At 48.4% G+C, this 21142-nt stretch overlaps 1 protein-coding gene across 8 annotated transcripts; it reads right to left on the reverse strand.

The window, feature by feature from the left end:
• Positions 1-1653: 1653 nt before the first annotated feature.
• LOC119960409 (oocyte zinc finger protein XlCOF19-like) lies at positions 1654-20822 on the reverse strand. Of its 8 annotated transcripts, XR_005459402.1 has the most exons (3): positions 20739-20822; positions 19188-19237; positions 12523-13181 (listed from the first exon to the last, which is right to left on the reverse strand). XR_005459402.1 is itself a non-coding variant. In XM_038788121.1 (2 exons), the coding sequence occupies exon 2, from the start codon at positions 2667-2669 to the stop codon at positions 1800-1802; it is 870 nt and encodes a 289-aa protein (XP_038644049.1). In that variant the 5' UTR covers positions 2670-2776; positions 20739-20756; the 3' UTR covers positions 1654-1799. The 8 variants fall into 8 exon arrangements, 3 of the variants coding, with proteins under 3 accessions (XP_038644049.1, XP_038644048.1, XP_038644047.1); XM_038788121.1 differs by lacking the exons at positions 12523-13181; positions 19188-19237 and adding an exon at positions 1654-2776 and having other exon boundaries at positions 20739-20756; XM_038788120.1 differs by lacking the exons at positions 12523-13181; positions 19188-19237; positions 20739-20822 and adding exons at positions 1654-2776; positions 8532-8801.
• Between the last annotated feature and the right edge of the window lie 320 nt (positions 20823-21142).

Raw genomic sequence — 21142 nt, forward strand, 5'->3', positions numbered from 1 at the left:
ACAGAGAGATCCTGAACCCAGTCCCACAGTGAGATCCTGAACCCAGTCCCACAGATATCCTGAACCCAGTCCCACAGAGATCCTGAACCCAGTCCCACAGAGAGATCCTGAACCCAGTCCCACAGAGAGATCCTGAACCCAGTCCCACAGAGAGATCCTGAACCCAGTCCCACAGAGAGATCCTGAACCCAGTCCCACAGAGAGATCCTGAACCAGTCCCACAGAGAGATCCTGAACCCAGTCCCACAGAGAGATCCTGAACCCAGTCCCACAGAGATCCTGAACCCAGTCCCACAGAGATCCTGAACCCAGTCCCACAGAGAGATCCTGAACCCAGTCCCACAGAGAGATCCTGAACCCAGTCCCTCAGAGAGATCCTGAACCCAGTCCGTCCCTCAGAGAGACCCTGAACCCAGTCCCACAGAGATCCTGAAGCCAGTCCCACAGAGAGATCCTGAACCCAGTCCCACAGAGAGATCCTGAACCCAGTCCCCACAGAGATCCTGAACCCAGTCCCACAGAGATCCTGAACCCAGTCCCACAGCGATCCTGAACCCAGTCCCACAGAGATCCTGAACCCAGTCCGTCAGAGATCCTGAACCCAGTCCCACAGAGATCCTGAACCCAGTCCCACAGAGAGACCCTGAACCCAGTCCTACAGAGATCCTGAAGCCAGTCCCACAGTGAGATCCTGAACCCAGTCCGTCAGAGATCCTGAACCCAGTCCCACAGAGATCCTGAACCCAGTCCGTCCCTCAGAGAGACCCTGAGCCAAGTCCCACAGTGAGATCCTGAACAGTCTCCAGTCAGTGTGAACATGTTAGATCCACAGAAACTTCATACTTCCCACAATCCAGACATTTAAAAGATCTTCCGTCAGTATGAATTTACTAGTGTTTTGACAGGTTGAATGACTCAGTGATCCCTCCCAACACATGGAGCAGGTGAATGACCTCTGCCTGGTGTGAACTCACTGGTGTGTTAACACGTTGAATGAATCAGTGAATCCCTCCCCACACATGGGACAGGTGAACGACCTCTCCCCGGTGTGAACTCACTGGTGTTGCTGCAGGATGGACAATCGGCTGAACCTCTTCCTGCACTGAGTGCAGATGAATGGAGTGGAACCAGAGTGACTGCACTGGTGAACCATCAGTGAATGTGGGTTTTACAGCTCCCGTCACAGCCTCAGCATTTAAACCCTCTCTCTGCAGTATCAACTCACTGGGGTCTGGGGGGGGGGGGGGGGGTGCTGAATGGAGAAGGAGGTGGACAAGGAGAACATTTGTCCAGGAGGGTTAGGGGAAGGGAAGGAAGCAGCAGAGGTAGCTATCGGATTGCCTCAATCTTCATTATAAAGATACTCCACAAGCTCCTCACACTTGTTGGAGGTGAGGATGGAAGAGACAGGGGAAAGGCAGAGAACTTCAAAAGGAATCAACTGGTGTTCGAGGTCCGGCGCTGTGGACCCGGGTTCGATCCCGGCCCTGGGTCATGGAGTTTGCACGTGGCTGCGTGGATTTCACCCCCACACCCCAAAGATGTGTCGGGTAGGTGGATTGGCCACGCTAAATTGCCCCTTAATTGGAACAAAAAAAATAATTGGGTACAAAAAAAATAATTGAGATATTAAAATGATTCAACACCACTGTGTTTCACAAAAATACAATTTATTTCACTTTGATTCACAATATTAACCACTATAACTGTGCTGGGGTTTATTAACAACAGCAGAAACAACCCCCAATGAACATGGTTCAGTCCTGGATGTGATTAACAGCAAAGTTCAATCACTGTTGTTACTCGTGAAGTCGCTGGTGTCTCAGCAGGGCGGATGAGTGAGTGAATCTCTTCTCATACACAAAGCAGGTGAATGGCCGCTCCCCCGTGTGAACTCGCTGGTGTGTCCGCAGATTGGAGAAGGTAGTGTCTCTCTTCCCACACCTGGAGCAGGTGAATGGGCCCAACGCAGTGTGAGTGCGCTGGTGTATCAGCAGGGCGGATGACTGAATGAATCCCTTTCCACACGTGGTACAGGTGAATGGCCTCTCCCCAGTGTGAGTGCGCTGGTGTACCAGCTGGTTTGATAAGGTAGTGAATCTATTTCCACATGTGGAGCAGGTGAATGGTTTCTGCCCAGTGTGAACTCGCTGGTGTGTCAGCAGGTGGGATGAATGAATGAATCCCTTCCCACATTCGGAGCAGGTGAATGGTCTCTCCCCAGTGTGAACTCGCTGGTGTACGGTAAGTTGAGATGACCATCTGAACCCAGTCCCACAGTGAGAGCACCTGAATGGTCTCTTGTCACTGTGAACACGTTGATGGGACTTCAGTTCACTGGAGCTTTTAAAGGACTTCTCACAGTCTGAGCAAGTAAAAGGTCTCTCCCCAGTGTGAATCCGCTTGTGTTTTAGAAGGTTGTTTGACTTTATAAATCGTTTCCCACACACGAGGCAGGTAAATGGCCTCTCCCCAGTGTGAGCGCGTTGATGTGCTTCCAGCTCTGATGGGTAATTGAATCCCCTCTCACAGTCCCCACATTTCCAGGGTTGCTTCCCTGTGTGACTGCGCTTGTGTCTTGACAGGCCAGATGAATGGCTGAAACCTCGTCCACACACACAACACGTGTACGCTTTCTCCCCATTGCGAACGGTGCTTTTCCCTTCCATGTTCAAACTCTGATAATATTCGGAGTGTGATAAACTGAAACTTCATCAGATCGTGATGTGATGTTTGGTTGGCGTTTCCTGACTGTAAATCCTCCCCTTCTGATACCCTGTGAAATTGATTTAAAACAGAAAATAGGGAGTGAGAGAGAACCCACAAAAACACAAAGGCAGGTTGTGAAATTGAACTGAATGAATCTGGTCATTTGTGGGGCCGGCACTGGGAAAAAGCGACCATGAAAACTGCTGGATTGTTATAAAAGCCCAACTGGTTCACTGATGTCCTTCAGGGAAGGGAACCTGCCACCCGGTCTGGATCTACAGACATCACTACCCTCATGTCAGATAGAGAGAGGGGATGAGGCAGGGGATTGGGGGCGGGGGTGGGGGGGTTGGGGGGGGGGGGGGTTGGTGGGGAGTATTTTATATTCAAGTACAACTCCATCAGAACTTTGATAGAATCGCCCAAACCCGGAACCTCCACCCAGAAAAACCAGGACAACAGTTTTTTTTTTTAAATTTAGGTACCCAATTATTTTTTCCCAAAAAAATGGGCAATTTAGCGTGGCCAATCCACCTGCCCTGTACATCTGTCGGTTGTGGGGGTAAGAGTGACCCGGGGCGGGGATTGAATCTGGCTCCTTGGCGCCGTGAGGCAGCAGCGCTAACCACTGTTCCACCATGCCGCTCAGAACAGGTGTATGTGAAAACAATCAGCTCTAAGTTTCCCACAATCACATTCGCCCTGACCTGTCTGGCATCCAGAATAGAATGAGCAGACATTTCCTTAAATTAAATATTGAGAAGATCAAAGCCAATGTCTTCAATCCCTTCGGCCAACTCCACTCCCTTCCCACTGACTCCATCCATCTCCCTGGAAACTGAACCAGACAGATCACAACGCCAGTATAATATGTGACCCTGAGATAAGCTTCCAACCACAATCTACACCATCTCCACTCCAGCTCAAATTGAAACAACAAAGGCTTTCACAAGGGAATTGGACAGGCATCTGAAGAGAATAGAAGTGCTGGGCTACTAGGGAAGGTTTGGGGAAATCGGACTTTCTGATTTGCTCTTGCAGAGAACTAGCAGGGGCACAATGGGATAAATGGCCTCCTTCTGTATTGTAATCATTCTATTGCAGCATAACATACAAATTAGGAGAAGTGGGTCATTCGGCCCCTTTAGCCTGCTCTGCCATTCAATATCATGGCTGATCGGAGAATAACTCCAACTGGACATTTTGCCTACCCACAGTAATCTATCCCGGACGCCAGGGACCAACCTGCACACACAATACATCCCCCAATACAATTCAATGTTTAATTGGTCCATCTCTATTTCTAGAATAGATTCAGTGACCAATGGCTGCTATAAAACAAAAGCAAAAGGCTGTTGTTGCTGAAAATCTCAAATACATAGAGCAAACACTGGACAAACTCAGCATGAAGTTAAGCAAGGATTCAGGAGGGCTAAAAGAGGTTACAAAAAGTCATTGGCAAACAGGATTAAGGAAAAGCCCAAGGCTTTTTAGACATATATAGAGCAAGAGGGGAGCCAGGGAAGGGTTGACCCACTCAATGACAGGGGAGGGAATCCATGAATGGAGCCAGAGGAAATGAGCGAGGTACTAAATTAGTACTTTCCATCAGTATTCACCAAAGAGAATGACTGCGTGGATGATGAATCTGAGGAAGGGCGTGTAGATATTCTGGGTCACATTGAGATCAAAAAGGCAACCATCCAGCTCGATAAGTCCCAAGGGCCTCTTGGGATCTACTCCAGAATACTGAGGGAGGCAAGGGAGGAAATTGCTGGGGCCTTGACAGAAATAGTTGTATCATCCCCGGCTACAGGTGAGGTCCCAGAGGACTGGAGCATACCTAATGATGTTCCTTTGTTCAAGAAGGGTAGCAAGGATGAATCAGAATATTACAGGCTGATGAGCCTTACAACAGTGTCAGGGAAATTATTGGAGAGGATTCTTCAAGACAGGATTTACTCCCATTTGGAAGCAAGTGGACTTGTTAGCAAGAGGCAGCATGGTTTTGTGAACGGGAGGTCGTGTCTCACTAACTGATCGACTTTTTCGAAGAAGTGATGAAGCTGATTGATGAGGGTAGGGCAGTGGATGTTGTCTACATGGAACTCAGTAAGGTATTTTACAAGGTCCCTCTTGGCGCTCTGGTACAGAAGGTGAAATCACACAGGATCAGAGGTGAGCTGGCAAGATGGATAGAGAACTGGCTAGGTCATGGAAGACAGAGAGTAGCAGGGAAGGGTGGCTTTTCTGATTGGTGGGCTGTGACTTGCGGTGTTGTGCAGGAATGAGTGCTGGGACCTTTGCTGTTTGTAGTATATATAAATGATTTGGAGGACAATGTAACTGGTCTGATGAGTAAGCTTTTGGATGACACAAAGGTGGTGGAATTGCAGATAGCGATGAGGACTGTCAGACGGTGCAGCAGAATATAGATTGGTTGGTGATTGGTCACAGAGATGGCAGATGGAGTTTAATCCAGACAAATGTAGGGCAGCACGGTAGCACACTGGTCAGCACTGTGGCTTCACAGCGCCAGTGTCCCAAGTTCGATTCCTCGCTGGGTCAATGTCTGCACTTTCTCCCCGTGCCTACGTGGATTTCCTCCAGGTGCTCCGGTTTCCTCCCACAGTCCAAAGGCGTGCAGGTTAGGTGGTTGGCCATGCTAAATTTCCCCTCGTGTCCAAAACCGTTAGATGGGGTTATTGGGTTACATGGATAGGGTGGAAGTGAGGCTTAAGTTGGTCGGTGCAGACTCGACGGGCTGAATGGCCTCCTTCGGCACTGTCTGTTCTATGTCTATGACTTTCTTACTGTGTACTCAATGCCCCTATTAATAAAGCCTACGATAATTTCTGTTTTATTAACTGCTCTCTCAATAAGTACTGCCATGTCCATTAGCAAATTTAGCTACATACAATTTGTTCTATCATCCAAAGATGTGCAGGTTAGGTGGATTGGCCACGTTAAATTGTCCCTTAGTGTCCAAAGATGTGTGGATGATGGGGATAGGGTGGGGGATTGGCCTAGGTAGGATGCTCTTTCAGAGAGTTGGTGCAGTCTCAGTGGGCTGAATGGCCTCCTTCTGCACTGTCGAACTTCTATGGTTCTAAGTCATGAGCATAGATTTGGATAGTTGTGGCTCCATCACTGATCCCAGGGGCAGTCCATTAGTTACAGTGCGCCAATTTGAAAATGACTCATTTATCCCAACTCACCTCTTTGCTGTTAGTTATCCAAACCTCAATCTGTGCGAATATATCACCCCCAACACCATGAGCTCTTATCTTATGCAGTAACCTTTTATGTGGTACCTTACTGAAAGCCAAACGCACAATGTCAACTAGTTCCCTTTATCCACCCCGCTTATTATATCCTCAAAGGACGCAAGGCTCCTCTGTCTTTCTGGAGGGAAGAATAGGGAATAGAGGGGACAGGGAGATCCCTTCAAAAGGAACAAACTTGTGTTGGAGATATGAAAAAGGCCTAACACGGTGTGCTTAGCACAAAACTGATTTGACTGTTAACCGGAATATTCATTCCTATAACAGGGCTGGACTTTCTTAAACTCCGAAACAAACCCTAAAGGACAAATGGATAAACAGCAAAATCCAATCAAAACAGTTATTTGTGAGCTCGCTGGTGTCTCAGCAGGGTGGATGAGTGAGCAAATCCCTTCTGACATATGGAGCAGATGAATGGCTTCTCCCCAGTGTGAACTCGCTGGTGTGTCTGCAGGGTTGATGACTGAGTGAATCTCTTCCCACACGTGGAGCAGCCAAATGGTCTCTCCCCGCTGTGAATACGCTGATGTTCCAGCAGGTCGGTTGACCCAGTGAATCCCTTCCCACACACAGAACAGGTGAATGGCCTTTCCCCAGTGTGAACTCGCTGGTGTTTCAGCAGTGCTGAAGAATTAGTGAATTCCTTCCCACAAACAGCGCAGGAGAATGGTCTCTCTCCAGTGTGAATTCGCTGGTGTGTCATCAGGCGTGACGACCGACTGAATCCCTTCCCACACTCGTTGCAGGTAAACGGGCTCTCTCCAGTGTGAATTCGCTGATGTACAGTGAGGTCAGATAATTGCCTGAACCCAGTCCCACAGTCAGAGCACCTGAAAGGCCTCTCGTCACTGTGAACATGTTGATGGCGCATCACTTCCCCAGAACTTTTATAGCAATTCCCGCAGTCTGGGCATTTAAAAGGTCTCTCATCAGAGTGAACACGCTGGTGAGCCAACAGATTGCAAGACAGACTGAATCCCTTCCCACACGTGGAGCAGGTGAACGGTCTCTCCCCAGTGTGACTGCGCCGATGAGTTTCCAGCTCAACTGGATAATTGAATCCCTTCCCACAGTCTGCACATGTCCATGCTTTCTCCCCATTGTGTCTGCACTTGTGGTTCCAGAGGTCAGATAATTGGCTGAAGTCTCGTCCACACACAGAGCACGTGTTCAGTTTCTCCCAACTGCGAATGGTCCTTTCTCCTTCCATATTCAAAATCCAAAGATATTCAGATTACGATAAATTGGGCAACTCAATCAGATCCTGATGTGATATTTGGTTCAAGTTTCCAAACTGCAAATTGTCCCTTTCTAATACCCTGTAAAATTGATTAAAAATAGAAAATGGTGTAAGAGCAAACCTACAAACAGACAAAGGCAGGTTGTAAAACTGAGCCGAATGAATCTGGTCACTTGTGGGGCCGGCATGAGGAATAAGTGACCATAAAAACTGCTGGATTGTTGTAAAAACCAAACTGGTTCAGTGATGTTGTTCAGGGTAGGGAACCTGCCAAACTTGAGTTCATCCAAATATCTGCTACCATGTCCTCTGAACTGAGTCCCACTCACTCATCACCCAAGGTCTCACTGACCTACATTGGGCCCCGGTTAAGTAACATCCTGGTTTGCAAATCTTGCTCCACCCTATTTCCAGCTGCACAAATGTTTAAATCTTTAACCTTCTGTAAAACAGACACACTTACATTTGGGTACTGATGAACTAAGTGACTCTCAGTTTTTGAAGTGAATCTTGGGTGAGTTTTCATAGAACATAGAACAGTACAGCACAGAACAGGCCCTTCGGCCCTCGATGTTGTGCCGAGCAATGATCACCCTACTCAAACCCACATATCCACCCTGTACCCGTAACCCAACAACCCCCCCTTAACCTTGCTTTTTAGGACACTACGGGCAATTTAGCATGGCCAATCCACCTAACCCGCACATCTTTGGACTGTGGGAGGAAACCGGAGCACCCGGAGGAAACCCACGCACACACGGGGAGGACGTGCAGACTCCGCACAGACAGTGACCCAGCCGGGAATCGAACCTGGGACCCTGGAGCTGTGAAGCATTTATGCTAACCACCATGCTATCGTGCAGCCCCAAATTAGGGTTAGGGTTAGGGTCAACCCTAACCCTAAAATTCTGCTCTTCTAATGTCCTGTAAAAAGTCATCACTGTCAGTGCAGGATTAAAAATTCAGAAGAGAAAAATATTTCTCTTGGTTTGAGTTTACTGTGTGTAAATCCTCCCCTTCTAACCCCCTCTGAAAGGAGTTTCCAGAATCCATCCCTGCCAGTCCAGGAGAGTAATTCACAGCTTTCTCTCCTCCTGCTGACAGGACAGGGAGCACCGCGCATGCGCACTGTCCCCTCCCCAAACAAATGGGTCCAGTCTCCTGGATGTTGTCCCGCAGGATTGAACATTAGATTCATAATCTTATCCTGGCATCTCCACAGTGTGTTTATGGAGCCTCCACATCCATTCCGCCACCTCAATTACCCCCCCCCCCCCCTTTAATCAGCCGTTATTTACCGCTTGAGGCATTTCCCATCCATTAGCAGATTTAGATGAAGATCAACGTGTCAAAAATTTTCCCTCCTGGTCACTGGGATCCTGAAGCCCCGCCCACTCGAGCTAGGTACACAAAATAGTCCCGCATGCGCACTGCTCCAGCTGAAACAAGATGGTTTTTAAACCTGGGCCTATTCTCAGGAAAAAGCCTCCGACCTACAAACTCCGGACCTGCGGGGTTATATTTGGGCTTGGGGCCTACCCCGGGTGTTTATGAAGCCTCCGCTCCCTCCCCACCCTCACCTCCCGGCTCCATTCCTCCCTCCGCCCCGCCCGCTCTCTCCCATTAACAAAAACCCGCACTCACCCGCCTCTGGGCAAGGTGACACTGCGCATGTTCCGGAGAGTACAGCACTGCGCCTGCGCACTGACCTCCCGCAGAGTGAATAGGGCACATTCACAAGCACATGGAATGCTGGGTAACCGTAGCGCCATTGAAGCATCCAAAAAGAAAAATAATTTTGTGAAGCAATTGAAGCGAATTAATAAATACAACACATAAATTATTGTGAATATCTGCGCTGCTATATTCCATTTCTAAAAGACCTCTATTTTCCTATTGGTACATGATGAGTTTTAAAAACTTTTTCCAACTTTTCCCTGACTCCTTCTCAGGGTGCTTAATCTGTCTGTGTCAATCTCACAGTCACTGGTTCCTCTCCTTCTCTATTTACTGATGTTGAACTGCAAATCAATGAGGGAAAATGTGAGATTGTTCATTTTGGAAGAATTAATGAGAAGGCAGATTCTTGTTTAAATGGTGAGACTGCAGAAAGCTGCAGCACAAAGGGACTTGAGGTTCTAGTTCATGAAACTCAGAAAGCTAGCATACAGGAGCAGAAGGTAATAGGGAAGGCAAATGTGATGCTGCTGTTTAGTTCAAGGGAGATTTGGTCCCCTCATTTAAGGAAAGATATAATATAATTGGAGGCAGTATAGAGGAGATTTACACCAATGATCACAGGTATGGAGACATTTCCATATGAGTAAAGATTAAACAAGTTGGGTCTGTACTCCTAGGAGTGCAGAAGTATGAGAAGTGATATGATTGAAACATACAAGATTTGTAGAGGGTTAGACAGGGTAAATATTGGGTGGATGTTTCCACTCATGGTAGAATGTAGGACCAGAGGACATAGTTGCAGAATAAGAGCATTTGAGGAAGAATTTCTTCTTCCAAAGAATTATTTCCCCTGGGAAGCTTCGGAGGCCGAGTCTCTGAAAATTTTCAGCGCTGATATCAATAGGTTTTTAATAATTTAAGGAAATCTGGGTTATAGAGAGAAGGGAGGAAAATGGACCTAGTGTTGGATCAGCCATTTTCTTATGAAATGGAGGAGCAGGCTTGAAAGGCTGAATGGCCTACTACTGTTCATGTTGAATATTAATTATTCTATGGAATGATACAGCACAGATGGAAACTATTTGGCCCATTATACCAGTGCTAGCTCTTTGGAAGATTCCTGCAATTAATTCCAGTCATAATAATGATAATCTTTATTATTGTCAAAGTAGGCTTACATTAACATTGCAATGACGTTACTGTGAAGCGCCATGTTGTCACATTCCGGCGCCTGTTTGGGTACACTGAGGGAGAATTCAGAATGTCCAATTCACCTAACAAGCACGTCTTTTGGGACTTGTGGGAGGAAACCAGAGCACCTGGAGCAAACCCACAAAGGCACGGGGAGATCGTGCAGACTCCACACAGTGGCCCAAGCCAGGAATTAAACCCGAATCCCTGGCGCTGTTGTGCTAATGTGCCGCCCATTGATTAACTATGATTAACACAAACTGATTTGACATGATTTTTATTCAGAATTTAATTTCTTACAACAGGGTTGGAGTTTATGAACATAATAATAATAATAATCTTTATTATTGTCACAAGTAGGCTTATAGGAATACTGCAATGAAGTTACTGTGAAAATCTCCTAGTTGCCACATTCCAGCCCCTGTTCGGTTATAGATAGAATTTACAGTGCAGAAGGAGGCCATTCGGCCCATCGAGTCTGCACTGGCTCTTGGAAAGAGCACCCTACCCAAGGCCAACACCTCCATCCTATCCCCAAAACCCAGTAACCCCACCCAACACTAAGGGCAATTTTGGACACTAAAGGCAATTTATCATAGCCAATCCACCTACTATACAGAGGGAGAATTCAGAATGTCCAATTCACCTAACAAGCATGTCTTTCGGGACTTGTGGGAGGAACAGACCCCAATGAATATCGTTCAGTCCAGGCTGCGATTCCCAAAACAATCCAATCACCAAAGTTGCTTGTGAACTTGCTGGTGCATCAGTAGGTTGGAATCTGAGTGAGTCCCCTCCCATGCTGGTAGCATGTGAATGGCCTCTCCCCTGTGTGAAGACGCTACTGTACAGTGAGGTGAGATGATTGTCCGAACCCAGTCCTTTGAGTGGTAAGCTGCTGATTGGGTGGCACAGTAGCACAGTGGGTAGCATTGTTACTTCACAGCTCCAATGTCCCAGGTTTGATTTCTGGCTTGGGTCACTGTCTGTACGAAGTCTGCACATTGTTGCCGTATCTGTTTGTGTTTCCTCCGGGTGCTCCGGTTTCCTCCCATAGTCCAAAGATGTGCAGGTTAGGTGGATTGGCCATGTTGAATTGCCCTTACTGTCCAAAAGGTTTAGGTGGGTTTACTGGATTACGGGGTTAGGGTGGAGGCTTAAGTCGGGTGCACCTTCCAAGGGCCGGTGCAGACTCATAGAACATAGAACAGTACAGCACAGAACAGGCCCTTCGGCCCTCGATGTTGTGCCGAGCAATGATCACCCTACTCAAATCCACGTATCCACCCTTTTACCCGTAACCCAACAACTCCCCCCCCTTAACCTTGCTATTAGGACACTATGGGCAATTTAGCATGGCCAATCCACGTAACCCGCACATCTTTGGACTGTGGGAGGAAACCGGAGCACCCGGAGGAAACCCACGCACACACGGGGAGGACGTGCAGACTCCACACAGGCAGTGACCCAGCCGGGAATCGAACCTGGGACCCTGGAGCTGTGAAGCATTGATGCTAACGACCATGCTACTCGATGTGCCAAATGGCCTCTTTCTGAACTATAAATTCTATGATACAGTGAGAGCATCTAAATGGTCTCTCTTCAGTGTGAACATGTTAATGGGACATCAGTTCCCCAGAATCTTTATAACACTCTTCACACTCTGGGCATTTAAATGGTCTCTCCCAGTGTGAACTCACTGGTGTCTCAGCAGATTGGAGGACTGAGAAAATCCCTTCCTACATTGGGAGCAGGTGAACAGCCTCTCCCCAGCGTGAACATGTTGGTGTGCGTGCAAGTGGTACGAGTGTGTGAATCCCTTTCCATGCTCAGAGCACGTGAAAAGCGACTCCCCAGCGTGAGTGCACTGATGAACTACTGGCTGGGATGGCTAATCAAATCCCTTTCCATAGTCCCCACATTCCCACAGTTTCTCCCCAGTGTGACTGCATTTATGTTTCGAAAGGCCAGATGATCAACTGAAGCTTCATCCACTCACAGAACACATGTACGGTTTCTCCCCACTGTGAACGGTGTTTTTTCCTTCCAAGTTCAAAATCCGACGATATTCAATTTACGATAAATTCGGTGAGTGTTAGATGCTGATGTGATGTTTAGTTTGTGTTTCCTAACTGCAAATCCTCCCTTTCTAAGACTAACTATATTAACACCTATAACTGAGCTGGAGGTATTTTTTAATTCAGCAGAAACAGACTCAAATGAACATAGTTCAATCCTGAATATGATTAACAGCATAATCCAATCATAACAGTTACTTGTGAATTTGTTGGTGTTTCAGCAGGTTGGATGACTGACTGAATCCCATCCCACACACTGAGCAGGTGAATGGCCTCTCCCCGGTGTGAATGTATCGATGTGCAAGTAGGTGGGATGATTGTGTGAATCCCTTCCCACACTGGGAGCAGGTGAATGGCCTCTCCCCAGTGTGAACTCGTTGGTGTCTCAGCAGATTGGCTGAGTGAGTGAATCCCTTCCCACACTGGGAGCAGATGAATGGCCTCTCCCCAGTGTGAACTCGCTCGTGTGTCCGCAGGGTATATGAGTGAGCAAATGTCTTCCCACACTGGGAGCAGGTGAATGGCTTTTCCCCAGTGTGAACTCGCTGGTGTAATGCCAGGTTGGTTGACCAATTGAATCCCAACCCACACACAGTGCACATGAATGTCCTCTCCTGAGTGTGAATTTGCTGGTGTCTCAGTAGAGTGAATGTGTGACCAAATCCCTTCCCACACTGGGAGCAGGTGAATGGCTTCTCCCCAGTGTGGCTGCGTCGATGAGTTTCCAGCTGGCATGGGTAATGGAATCCCTTCTCACAATCACCACATTTCCAAGGCATCTCCCTGTCGTGACTGCAATTATGTTCCAAAAATCCAGATGATTGGTTGAAATCTTGTCCACACACAGGGCACAGCTTCCCCCCACTGTAATCGGTGCTTTTTCCTTCCATGTTCAAAATCCAATGATGTTCAGGTTACAATAAATTGGCTGTCTCCATCAGATTCTGATATCATGTTCGATGTCAGTTCCCCAATTGCAAAGCCTCCCCTTGTAATACCCTGTGAAATTGATTTAAAACAGAAAAATGCGAGTGAGCGAGAACCAACAAAAACACAAAGGCAGGTTGTGAAATTGACCTGAATCGATCTGGTCATTTGTGGGGCCGGCAAAAGGAAAAAGGGACCATGAAAATTACTGGATTGGCATAGAAACCCAACTGGTTCACCTCTACTGGAGTAGAGAGAGAGTGAAAGGGTCTGTGGGAGGAAACCGGCGCACCCGGAGGGAAACCCACAAAGACTGGGGAGAATGTGCAAACTCCACACAGTCACCCAAGGTCGGATTCGAACCCAGGTCCTTGCACTGTGAGGCAGTAGTGAAATCAACTGTGCCACTCCGTTCTTTCTTCTCTGCCGCTACTCTCCCTCATCAGTGAGACATTGGGACTCAATGATAGATTGGCTGAGATACATAGAAGGAGGCCAATCGGCCCATCGAGCCTGCACCGACCCACTTAAGCCCTCACTTCCACCCTGTCCCCGTAACCCAATAACCCCTCCTGACCTTTTTGGACACTAAGGGGCAATTTATCATGGCCAATCCACCTAACCTGTACATCTTTGGACTGTGGGAGGAAACCAGAGGTCCCGGAGGAAACCCCTGCAGACACGGGGAGAAGGTGCAGACTCCGCAACAAACAGTGACCTCGGGGGAATGGAACCTGGGACCCTGGTGCTGTGAAGCCACAGTGCTATATACGGGTGCTACCGTGCTGCCCACACTGAACAACGGGTAACAATTCTCCATTCTGAACAATGGGTTACAAACTCCTCCCAGTGGGGAGTTGGTGTTGGTTAGCTACAATTTGGATTTTTCTTCTGCTTTGGTTTATTTTAATGAAAATGCCTGAATATGATATATTTTTTTAAATGCTCCTCCGGGTCATTGGACATTTCGCCGCATAAAGATGGCGATCACGCATGCGCCCTGATGCACATGGCGTCTATTAAATATGGCGGCCGATAACATGGGGTGACCGTGAGGATCTGCAGACCCCCCTCGGTACAAACTGGGTGGTCCAGTCAGCTCTTTTCGGAGGTTTGTGGCTCACACAACATATTTACGTAGCGTTTCCGAAGAGTCACGTGATTCCTCGCTCCGTCCGTACTTACCAATTGCGAAGCTGAAGAAGAAGCCACCCACCCTCTGTCGCCATTACGCACACTGCAATCACAGCGGGCCACGCCCCTCATTCACCCCAATTGGTTGGAGGACCAGCCACTCTCAGTTGGTCCTCCAAGTCTGCCCCTCCTCCTCCTATTGGGCGGGAGCTTCCGTCAATTACCCGGGCATTGTGACGGTTACAGATGCGCAGAGAATTGAGTCTCCAGATAAAACCGGCTGATGGCCACAAGCTGAGAATAAAAACCTGCTGGTCCCAAATTTTTCCCCGGGAACAGTCACAGGCTATTGGCTGCCATCTTGATTCAGGGAGGAGCAGAGTTGTGAGGGAACAGGGAGTGGGTGGGGCTTCTGGGTCTCAGTGACTGGGAGAGAAAATTATTGAGTCATTAACTTCACTCTCAGTCTGCACTCTGGTTAGAACTGAACCGAGCCAGAGTAGAGGGTGGTAGAAAACTGGGAGTGGAGGAAAGGAATGGTGGGACAATGAGTTTATAATAATCTTTACAGGGCAGCACGGTGATGCAATGGGTTAGCACTGCGGCCTCACGGTGCCGAGGTCCCAGGTTCAATCCCGGTTCTGGGTCACTGTCCGTGTGGAGTTTGCATATTCTCGCCGTGTTTGCGTGGGTTTCGCCCCCACAACCCAAAAGATGTGCTAGCTAGGTGGACTGGCCACGCTAAATTGCCCAATAATTGGAAAAAAATATGAATTGGGTACTCTAAATTTCTTTTAAAAAAATACTAATCTTTATGACAAGTAGGCTTAAATTAACACTGCAATGAAGTTACTGTGAAAAGGCCCTAGTCTGGTGCCTGTCCGGGTAAACTGAGGGAGAATTCAGAATGCCAATCCACCTAAAAAGCACATCTTTCAGGACTTGTGGGAGGAAACCCACGCAGACACGGGGCAAACGTGCAGACTCCGCACAGACGGTGACCCAAGCGAGAATCAAACACGGGACCCTGGTGCTGTGAAGCAACACAGCTACCCACTGTGCTACCGTGCCACCTACACGGTTAACAGTTATTCGATTTAATTAGGATCAGAATATTACAGGCCTTTGAATGTGGAAGGAGCAATGTTAAGTCTATTCTGCCCTTGGGAAAAGATTTCAAATATTATTGTGACTGCAAACGTGCCAATACACACACACTCAAGTGAGTGTTTCAGTGAACTGACTGTGAAAAGAGCTTCAGCCAGTTACACAGCCTGCAGAAAGATCATACATAGAGTAAGTCAGTGGGAAATATTTGGCAGATCTTGGGTGGGATTCTCACATTCGGCGTCAGAGTGTCCACGCCGTCGGGAACGTCGTCACGTTTAACAACAGCATGAATGGGCCACGGAGAGTACCAATTCTGGCCACTCAGGGGGCCAGCACGGTACTGGAGCAGTTCACGCCGTTCCAGCCTCCCATCCCGGCGTGAACCGTGCGCTGCGCCAACCCGCGCATGCGCGGTGGCCTCTCTCAACGTGCAGGCCCCGATGCAACATGGCGCGGGAGTTCAGGGGCCGGTGCGTAACAAAATAGGCCTGGGGAGCGAGAGGCTGACCTGCCGATCGGTGGGCCCCGATAGCGGGCCAGGCCCCCCCCCCCCCCCCCCCCCCGAGGTCAGAGCCCCCTCCCCCTCCCCCACAGGCCGCCCCCCCGACCCTGAGCGCAGAGTTCCTGCCAGCTGCGAGCAGGTGTGGACGGCGCCAGTGGGACTGCCTTTTCAGAGCGGCCGCTCGGCCCATTCGGGCCGGAGAATCGTTAGCCCGGCCGCGTACAGCAGCCTGCAACCGGCACCGCACCAAACACGCCGATGCCAATTCTCCGGGGAGCACAGAATCACGTGCCGGCATCGGGGCGGCGTGGTGCGGTTGCAGGGATTCTCCGGCCCGGGGCTGGGAGAATCCCACCCAAAGTACAATTTGGGGAAAAAGTGAAGTTGTCCCATGTTGGGAATAATAATAATAATTTAAATAGAGAGACTGCAGAATACCACAGTCGAGAAAGTTGTGTGTGTCCTTGTACACGAACCACAAGTGTATTTATTCCCTCACACTCCTCCAGATTGATCTCCATTTGCTGCCCAGCTGATCAGTCTACTGATATCTTCCTGTAGTCTCCAACTTTATTCCTCACTGTCAACCACAACACTGCAAATGTCTCAACCATGTCCCTATGTTAAAGTGTGAATCATTCATGCATACCACACAAAGCGTGGAATCTTGTCCAGAACAATCCAGAACTCTGCTGGAAACAGTCTCCAGTCACAAAAATACCTCTGGACAAATCCCCTTTGCTTCCTGCTGCTCCAGCTGATGACATTTCCAGCGCAATGGAAGTGCCCTGGTTTTCCCACATGGAACTGGATGTGTATTCCACTGGGCTGGGATGTCCTGCCGTGTCTTTATTTATTTAATTATTAACATTATTAACCTCTCATTATCCAAATTTCCATTTACCACTTTTCTCTCCGCCTGACCCAGTCCATGGCTTTCTGCTTCATTGTCTAAAACACATCAGCAACTTTTGTATAATCCTGGTGCATTAATTTCAGTCTAAATCATTGATATATACCGGAAAGCTGTGGAGCCCAACTGGAAATAGACGTCCAGGCATCATTCAGTCCTAGATATGACTAACATCACCAACAACAGCTGAATCCAAACCCTGCTGTTGTCTGGGAACTTGCGGATGTCTGTGCAGGATGTTTGACTGAGTGAATCACCTCCTACACGCGGAGCAGTTGAACAGCCTCTCCCAGTGACTCCCCAGTAATGTTTCCATGTGTGGGCAGTATGGTAGCTCAGTGGTTAGCACTGTTGCTTCACAGCAACAGGGTTCCAGGTTCAATTCCTGGCTTTGGTCACTGTCTGCATGGAGTCTGCACGTTCTCCCCGTGCCTGCGTGGGTTTCCATCGGGTGCTCTGGTTTCTTCCCACAAGTCCAAAGAGGTGCAGGTCAGGTGGATTTTCCAGGCTAAATTCCCCTTAGTTTCCAAAAAGGTTAGGTGGGGTTACGGAGTTATGGTGGAGGTGTGGGCTTAAGTAGGGTGCACTTTCCAAGGGCCGGTGCAGACTCAATGGCCCGAATGCCCTCCTTCTGCACTGTAAATTCTATTATTCTGTTTCAGTGTGAAGTCGCTGGTGTTTCAGCAGATTCGGTTTACTTTTAAATCTCTTTTCACAGTCAGAACATTTAAAAGGTTTCTGATCAGTGTGAACAAGTTGGTGTGTAGTCAGGTGGGATGACTGAGTGAATTTCTTGTCACACACGGGGCAAGAGTACGGCCTCTGCCCAGTGTGAACTCGCTGGTGTTGCAGAAGGTTGGATGAATCATTGAATTCCTGCCGACACATAGGGCAGCTGAACGGTCTCTCCCCAGTGTGAACACGATGGTGTCTCAGAAGGTGGGCTGACCGAGTGAATCCCTTCCCACATTTGGAGCAGGTGAATGGCCTCTCCCCAGTGTGAACGCGTTGGTGTTTCAGAAGATCCCTTTTGCTTTTAAATGTTTTCTCACAGTCAGAACAATTAAAAGGTCTCTGATCAGTGTGAACAGATTGATGAGTCAGAAGTTGGGATGAACAAGTGAATCCCTTCCCACACACAGAGCAGGTGAACGGCCTCTCCCCAGTGTGAGTGCGTTGATGTATCATTAAACACCGTTTACTTTTAAAACTCTTCTCACAGTCAGAACATTTAAAAGATCTCTTATCAGTGTGAACATGTTGGTGTGTCCGGAGGTTCGATGACTGAGTGAATCCCTTTCCACACACAGAACAGGTGAACGGCCTTTCCCCAGTGTGATGCCGTTGGTGGAACAGTAAATCCTTCCTGCTTTTAAAGCTCTTCTCACAGTCAGCACATTTAAACGGTCTCTGGTCAGTATGAACATGCTGGTGTGTGATGAGGTTGGATAACGTAGTAGATCCCTTCCCACACACGGAGCAGGTGAATGGCCTTTCCCCAGTGTGAATACGTCGATGAGTTTCCAATTCAGACGGGGAATTGAATCCTTTCCCACAGTCCCCGCACTTCCATGGTTTCTTCATAGTTATTGACAGGTTATCAGGTATAGGTGGGATGCAGATTTGAGGTCACTATCAGATCAGCCGTGATGTTATTAAATGGTGGAACAGGCTCACGGGGCTGAATGTTCAATTGCTGCTTCTTGATTCCTGTGGTGCGAATGTCCTTATGTCTCTCCAGCTTGGATCATCAGTTGAAGCCAGAGTACGGTGTCTCCCTGATGTAAATGTTGCAATTTCATTTCATGCTGTGTGATTGGTTGAAACTCAGTTCCAGCCAACTGTGGAAAATTACTTAGATGTCTGTGTCTCGGTGCTTATCTTATCAAAGCGATTTATAACATTTTCTCCCAAAGACAAAACAAACATTTCTCCTTCCACGTTGAAAGGCCGGTCCTGATGAATCAAGTGACTCTGTCAGATCTCGACATGATGTTTGCATCTGCAAATATTCTGTAAAAGGTGATTACATTGAATTGCTGTGAATATATTAAGACACAAACAGGCCAGCAGATTCTGCTGCTGTCTATACTTGGCACAAATCTCGTACTGTCCCACCTATCTCATCTTTCCATGGTAATGAGTTGCACATTCTAAACCTGTAAGTAAATACATTTGTCTGTATTGCCCCCTTTGATTTATTCGTAACTATCTTGTATTTATGACTAGTTATTTATTGATGGTCACTCTCTCACATCACCCCTCTCCAAACTACTGATAATTTTAAAGATTTGTATCAGGTCACTGCTTAATTCCTTGTTTTCAATAGAAAAAGGCCCCACTCCATTTAATATTTCCTGATCGCTGTAATCTCTCATTACAAAAGTCAATGCAGGATAGAAATCGCAAAGAGACAAACCTTTCTGTTGGGTTCAGTTTGTTGTGTGCAAATTCTCCAATTCTAATCCCCTGTAAAAGGAGTTTACAAAAGCCATCACTGTCAGTCCAGGATAGAAATTCTGAACAGGCAATTCTAGTTTCTCTGGAACATTTTTTTCCTCTCTTGTTCCTCCAAAGCTGTAAATGCCCATCCCACACACTCTCCCTCCTCCCTGGGCTGAAATCCAAACCCATCTCACCATCTGCACCATTTCTTTCCTCCACTCCCAGTTTTCTCCCTCCCTCTCCTCTGCCTGCGTTCAGTTCTCCAGCTCCTGTCTGCAGACTGACAATAAAATCAATGGGGTTTGGGGCTGTTTAGCACAGTGGGCTAAAACGCTGACTTTGAAAGCAAACCAAGGCCAGCCGCACGGTTTGATTCCCGTAACAGCCTCCCCGCCCACCTGCCAGGATTTCCTTCCTCCAGAGATCAGAGTCATCGAATCATAGAATTCACAGTGCAGAAGGAGGCCATTCGGCCCATCGACTCTTTCGGCCCACCCTATCCAAGCCCACACATAGAACATAGAACAGTACAGCACAGAACAGGCCCTTCGGCCCTCAATGTTGTGCCGAGCCATGATCACCCTACTCAAACCCACGTATCCACCCTATACCCGTAACCCAACAACCCCCCCCTTAACCTCACTTTTTTTATTAGGACACTACGGGTAATTTAGCATGGCCAATCCACCTAACCCGCACATCTTTGGACTGTGGGAGGAAACCGGAGCACCCGGAAGAAACCCACGCACACAGGGGGAGGACGTGCAGACTCAACACAGACAGTGCCCCAGCCAGGAATCGAATTTGGGACCCTGGAGCTGTGAAGCATTTATGCTAACCACCATGCTACCCTGCTGCCCCACACTTCCTCCCTATCCCCATAACCCAGTAACCCCACCCAACACTAAGGGCAATTTTGGAGAAGGAAACCCACGCAGACACACGGAGAACATGCAGACTCCGCACAGTGAGCCAAGCCAGGAATCTAACCTGGGACCCTTGAGTTGTGAAGCAATTGTGCTAACCACTCTGCCACCACGCTGTCCTCATTGATTTGAATAAAAAATGTAAGCTCTTATTTATTATCCCCCCTCCCCCATCCTGTGATGTGAACCACCCTCCAGTGTGTGAAGCAGGATGGTGCCCGTTAACCTGGGCCTGTTCCCGGGAGGGAGGGAGAAGCTCCGCAGCTGCAAACCAGGGAGCTGACAATGATGGTGAAGGGTTTGCTCAGCTCACAATGCCCGGGGACTGATTGACGGCGAGTTCGGACCAATAGCTTGATGACCGAATAAGAGCGGCTGGTCCTCCAACCAATCAGAGTGAATGGGAGGCGGGGCAAACCCGGGGCTTTCCCTCCCTCCGCATGCGCACGGCCACCCGGGCCTGTCTCGGGGATAAGCCTGAGCAGCTTTCGCTGGTTTAACTGCTGTATCCTAGCTTCATATTCGGGGGTTGGACTACACGGAGTGTTTATGAAGCCTCCCGACCCATCCGCCGGCTCCATCCCTCCCTCATGACTCACCCGAGCGCGACCTGACCGGTTCAAGATTTCCACCCGACCACTTCAATACTGAACTATAATCGGTACTGCGCATGATCGATCTCACGTGAGAGACCGGGCTCAGCCCCGTCCATCATTCACTCCGATTGGTTGGAAGACCTGCTGCAACCACGAGGTCGTCCCCACCCACCCCTCTCTTCCTATTGGTCCCGAGCTGCCGTCATTCACTCCCTGGGCATTGTGAGAAGGCCATGATGTGGAGATGCCGGCGTTGGACTGGGGTGAGCACAGTAAGAAGTCTTACAACACCAGGTTAAAGTCCAACAGGTTTGTTTCAAACACGAGCTTTCGGAGCACGGCTCCTTCTTCAGGTGAATGGAAAGCCTTTCCATTCACCTGAAGAAGGAGCCGTGCTCCGAAAGCTC

Source organism: Scyliorhinus canicula, unplaced genomic scaffold (assembly GCF_902713615.1).
Source record: "Scyliorhinus canicula unplaced genomic scaffold, sScyCan1.1, whole genome shotgun sequence".
NCBI classification, from domain to species: domain Eukaryota; kingdom Metazoa; phylum Chordata; class Chondrichthyes; order Carcharhiniformes; family Scyliorhinidae; genus Scyliorhinus; species Scyliorhinus canicula.

Excerpts from the sequence above, each read along its gene's own strand:
- LOC119960409 (XM_038788121.1), bottom strand. The coding sequence starts at position 2,669 with ATGGAAGGGAAAAGCACCGTTCGCAATGGGGAGAAAGCGTACACGTGT.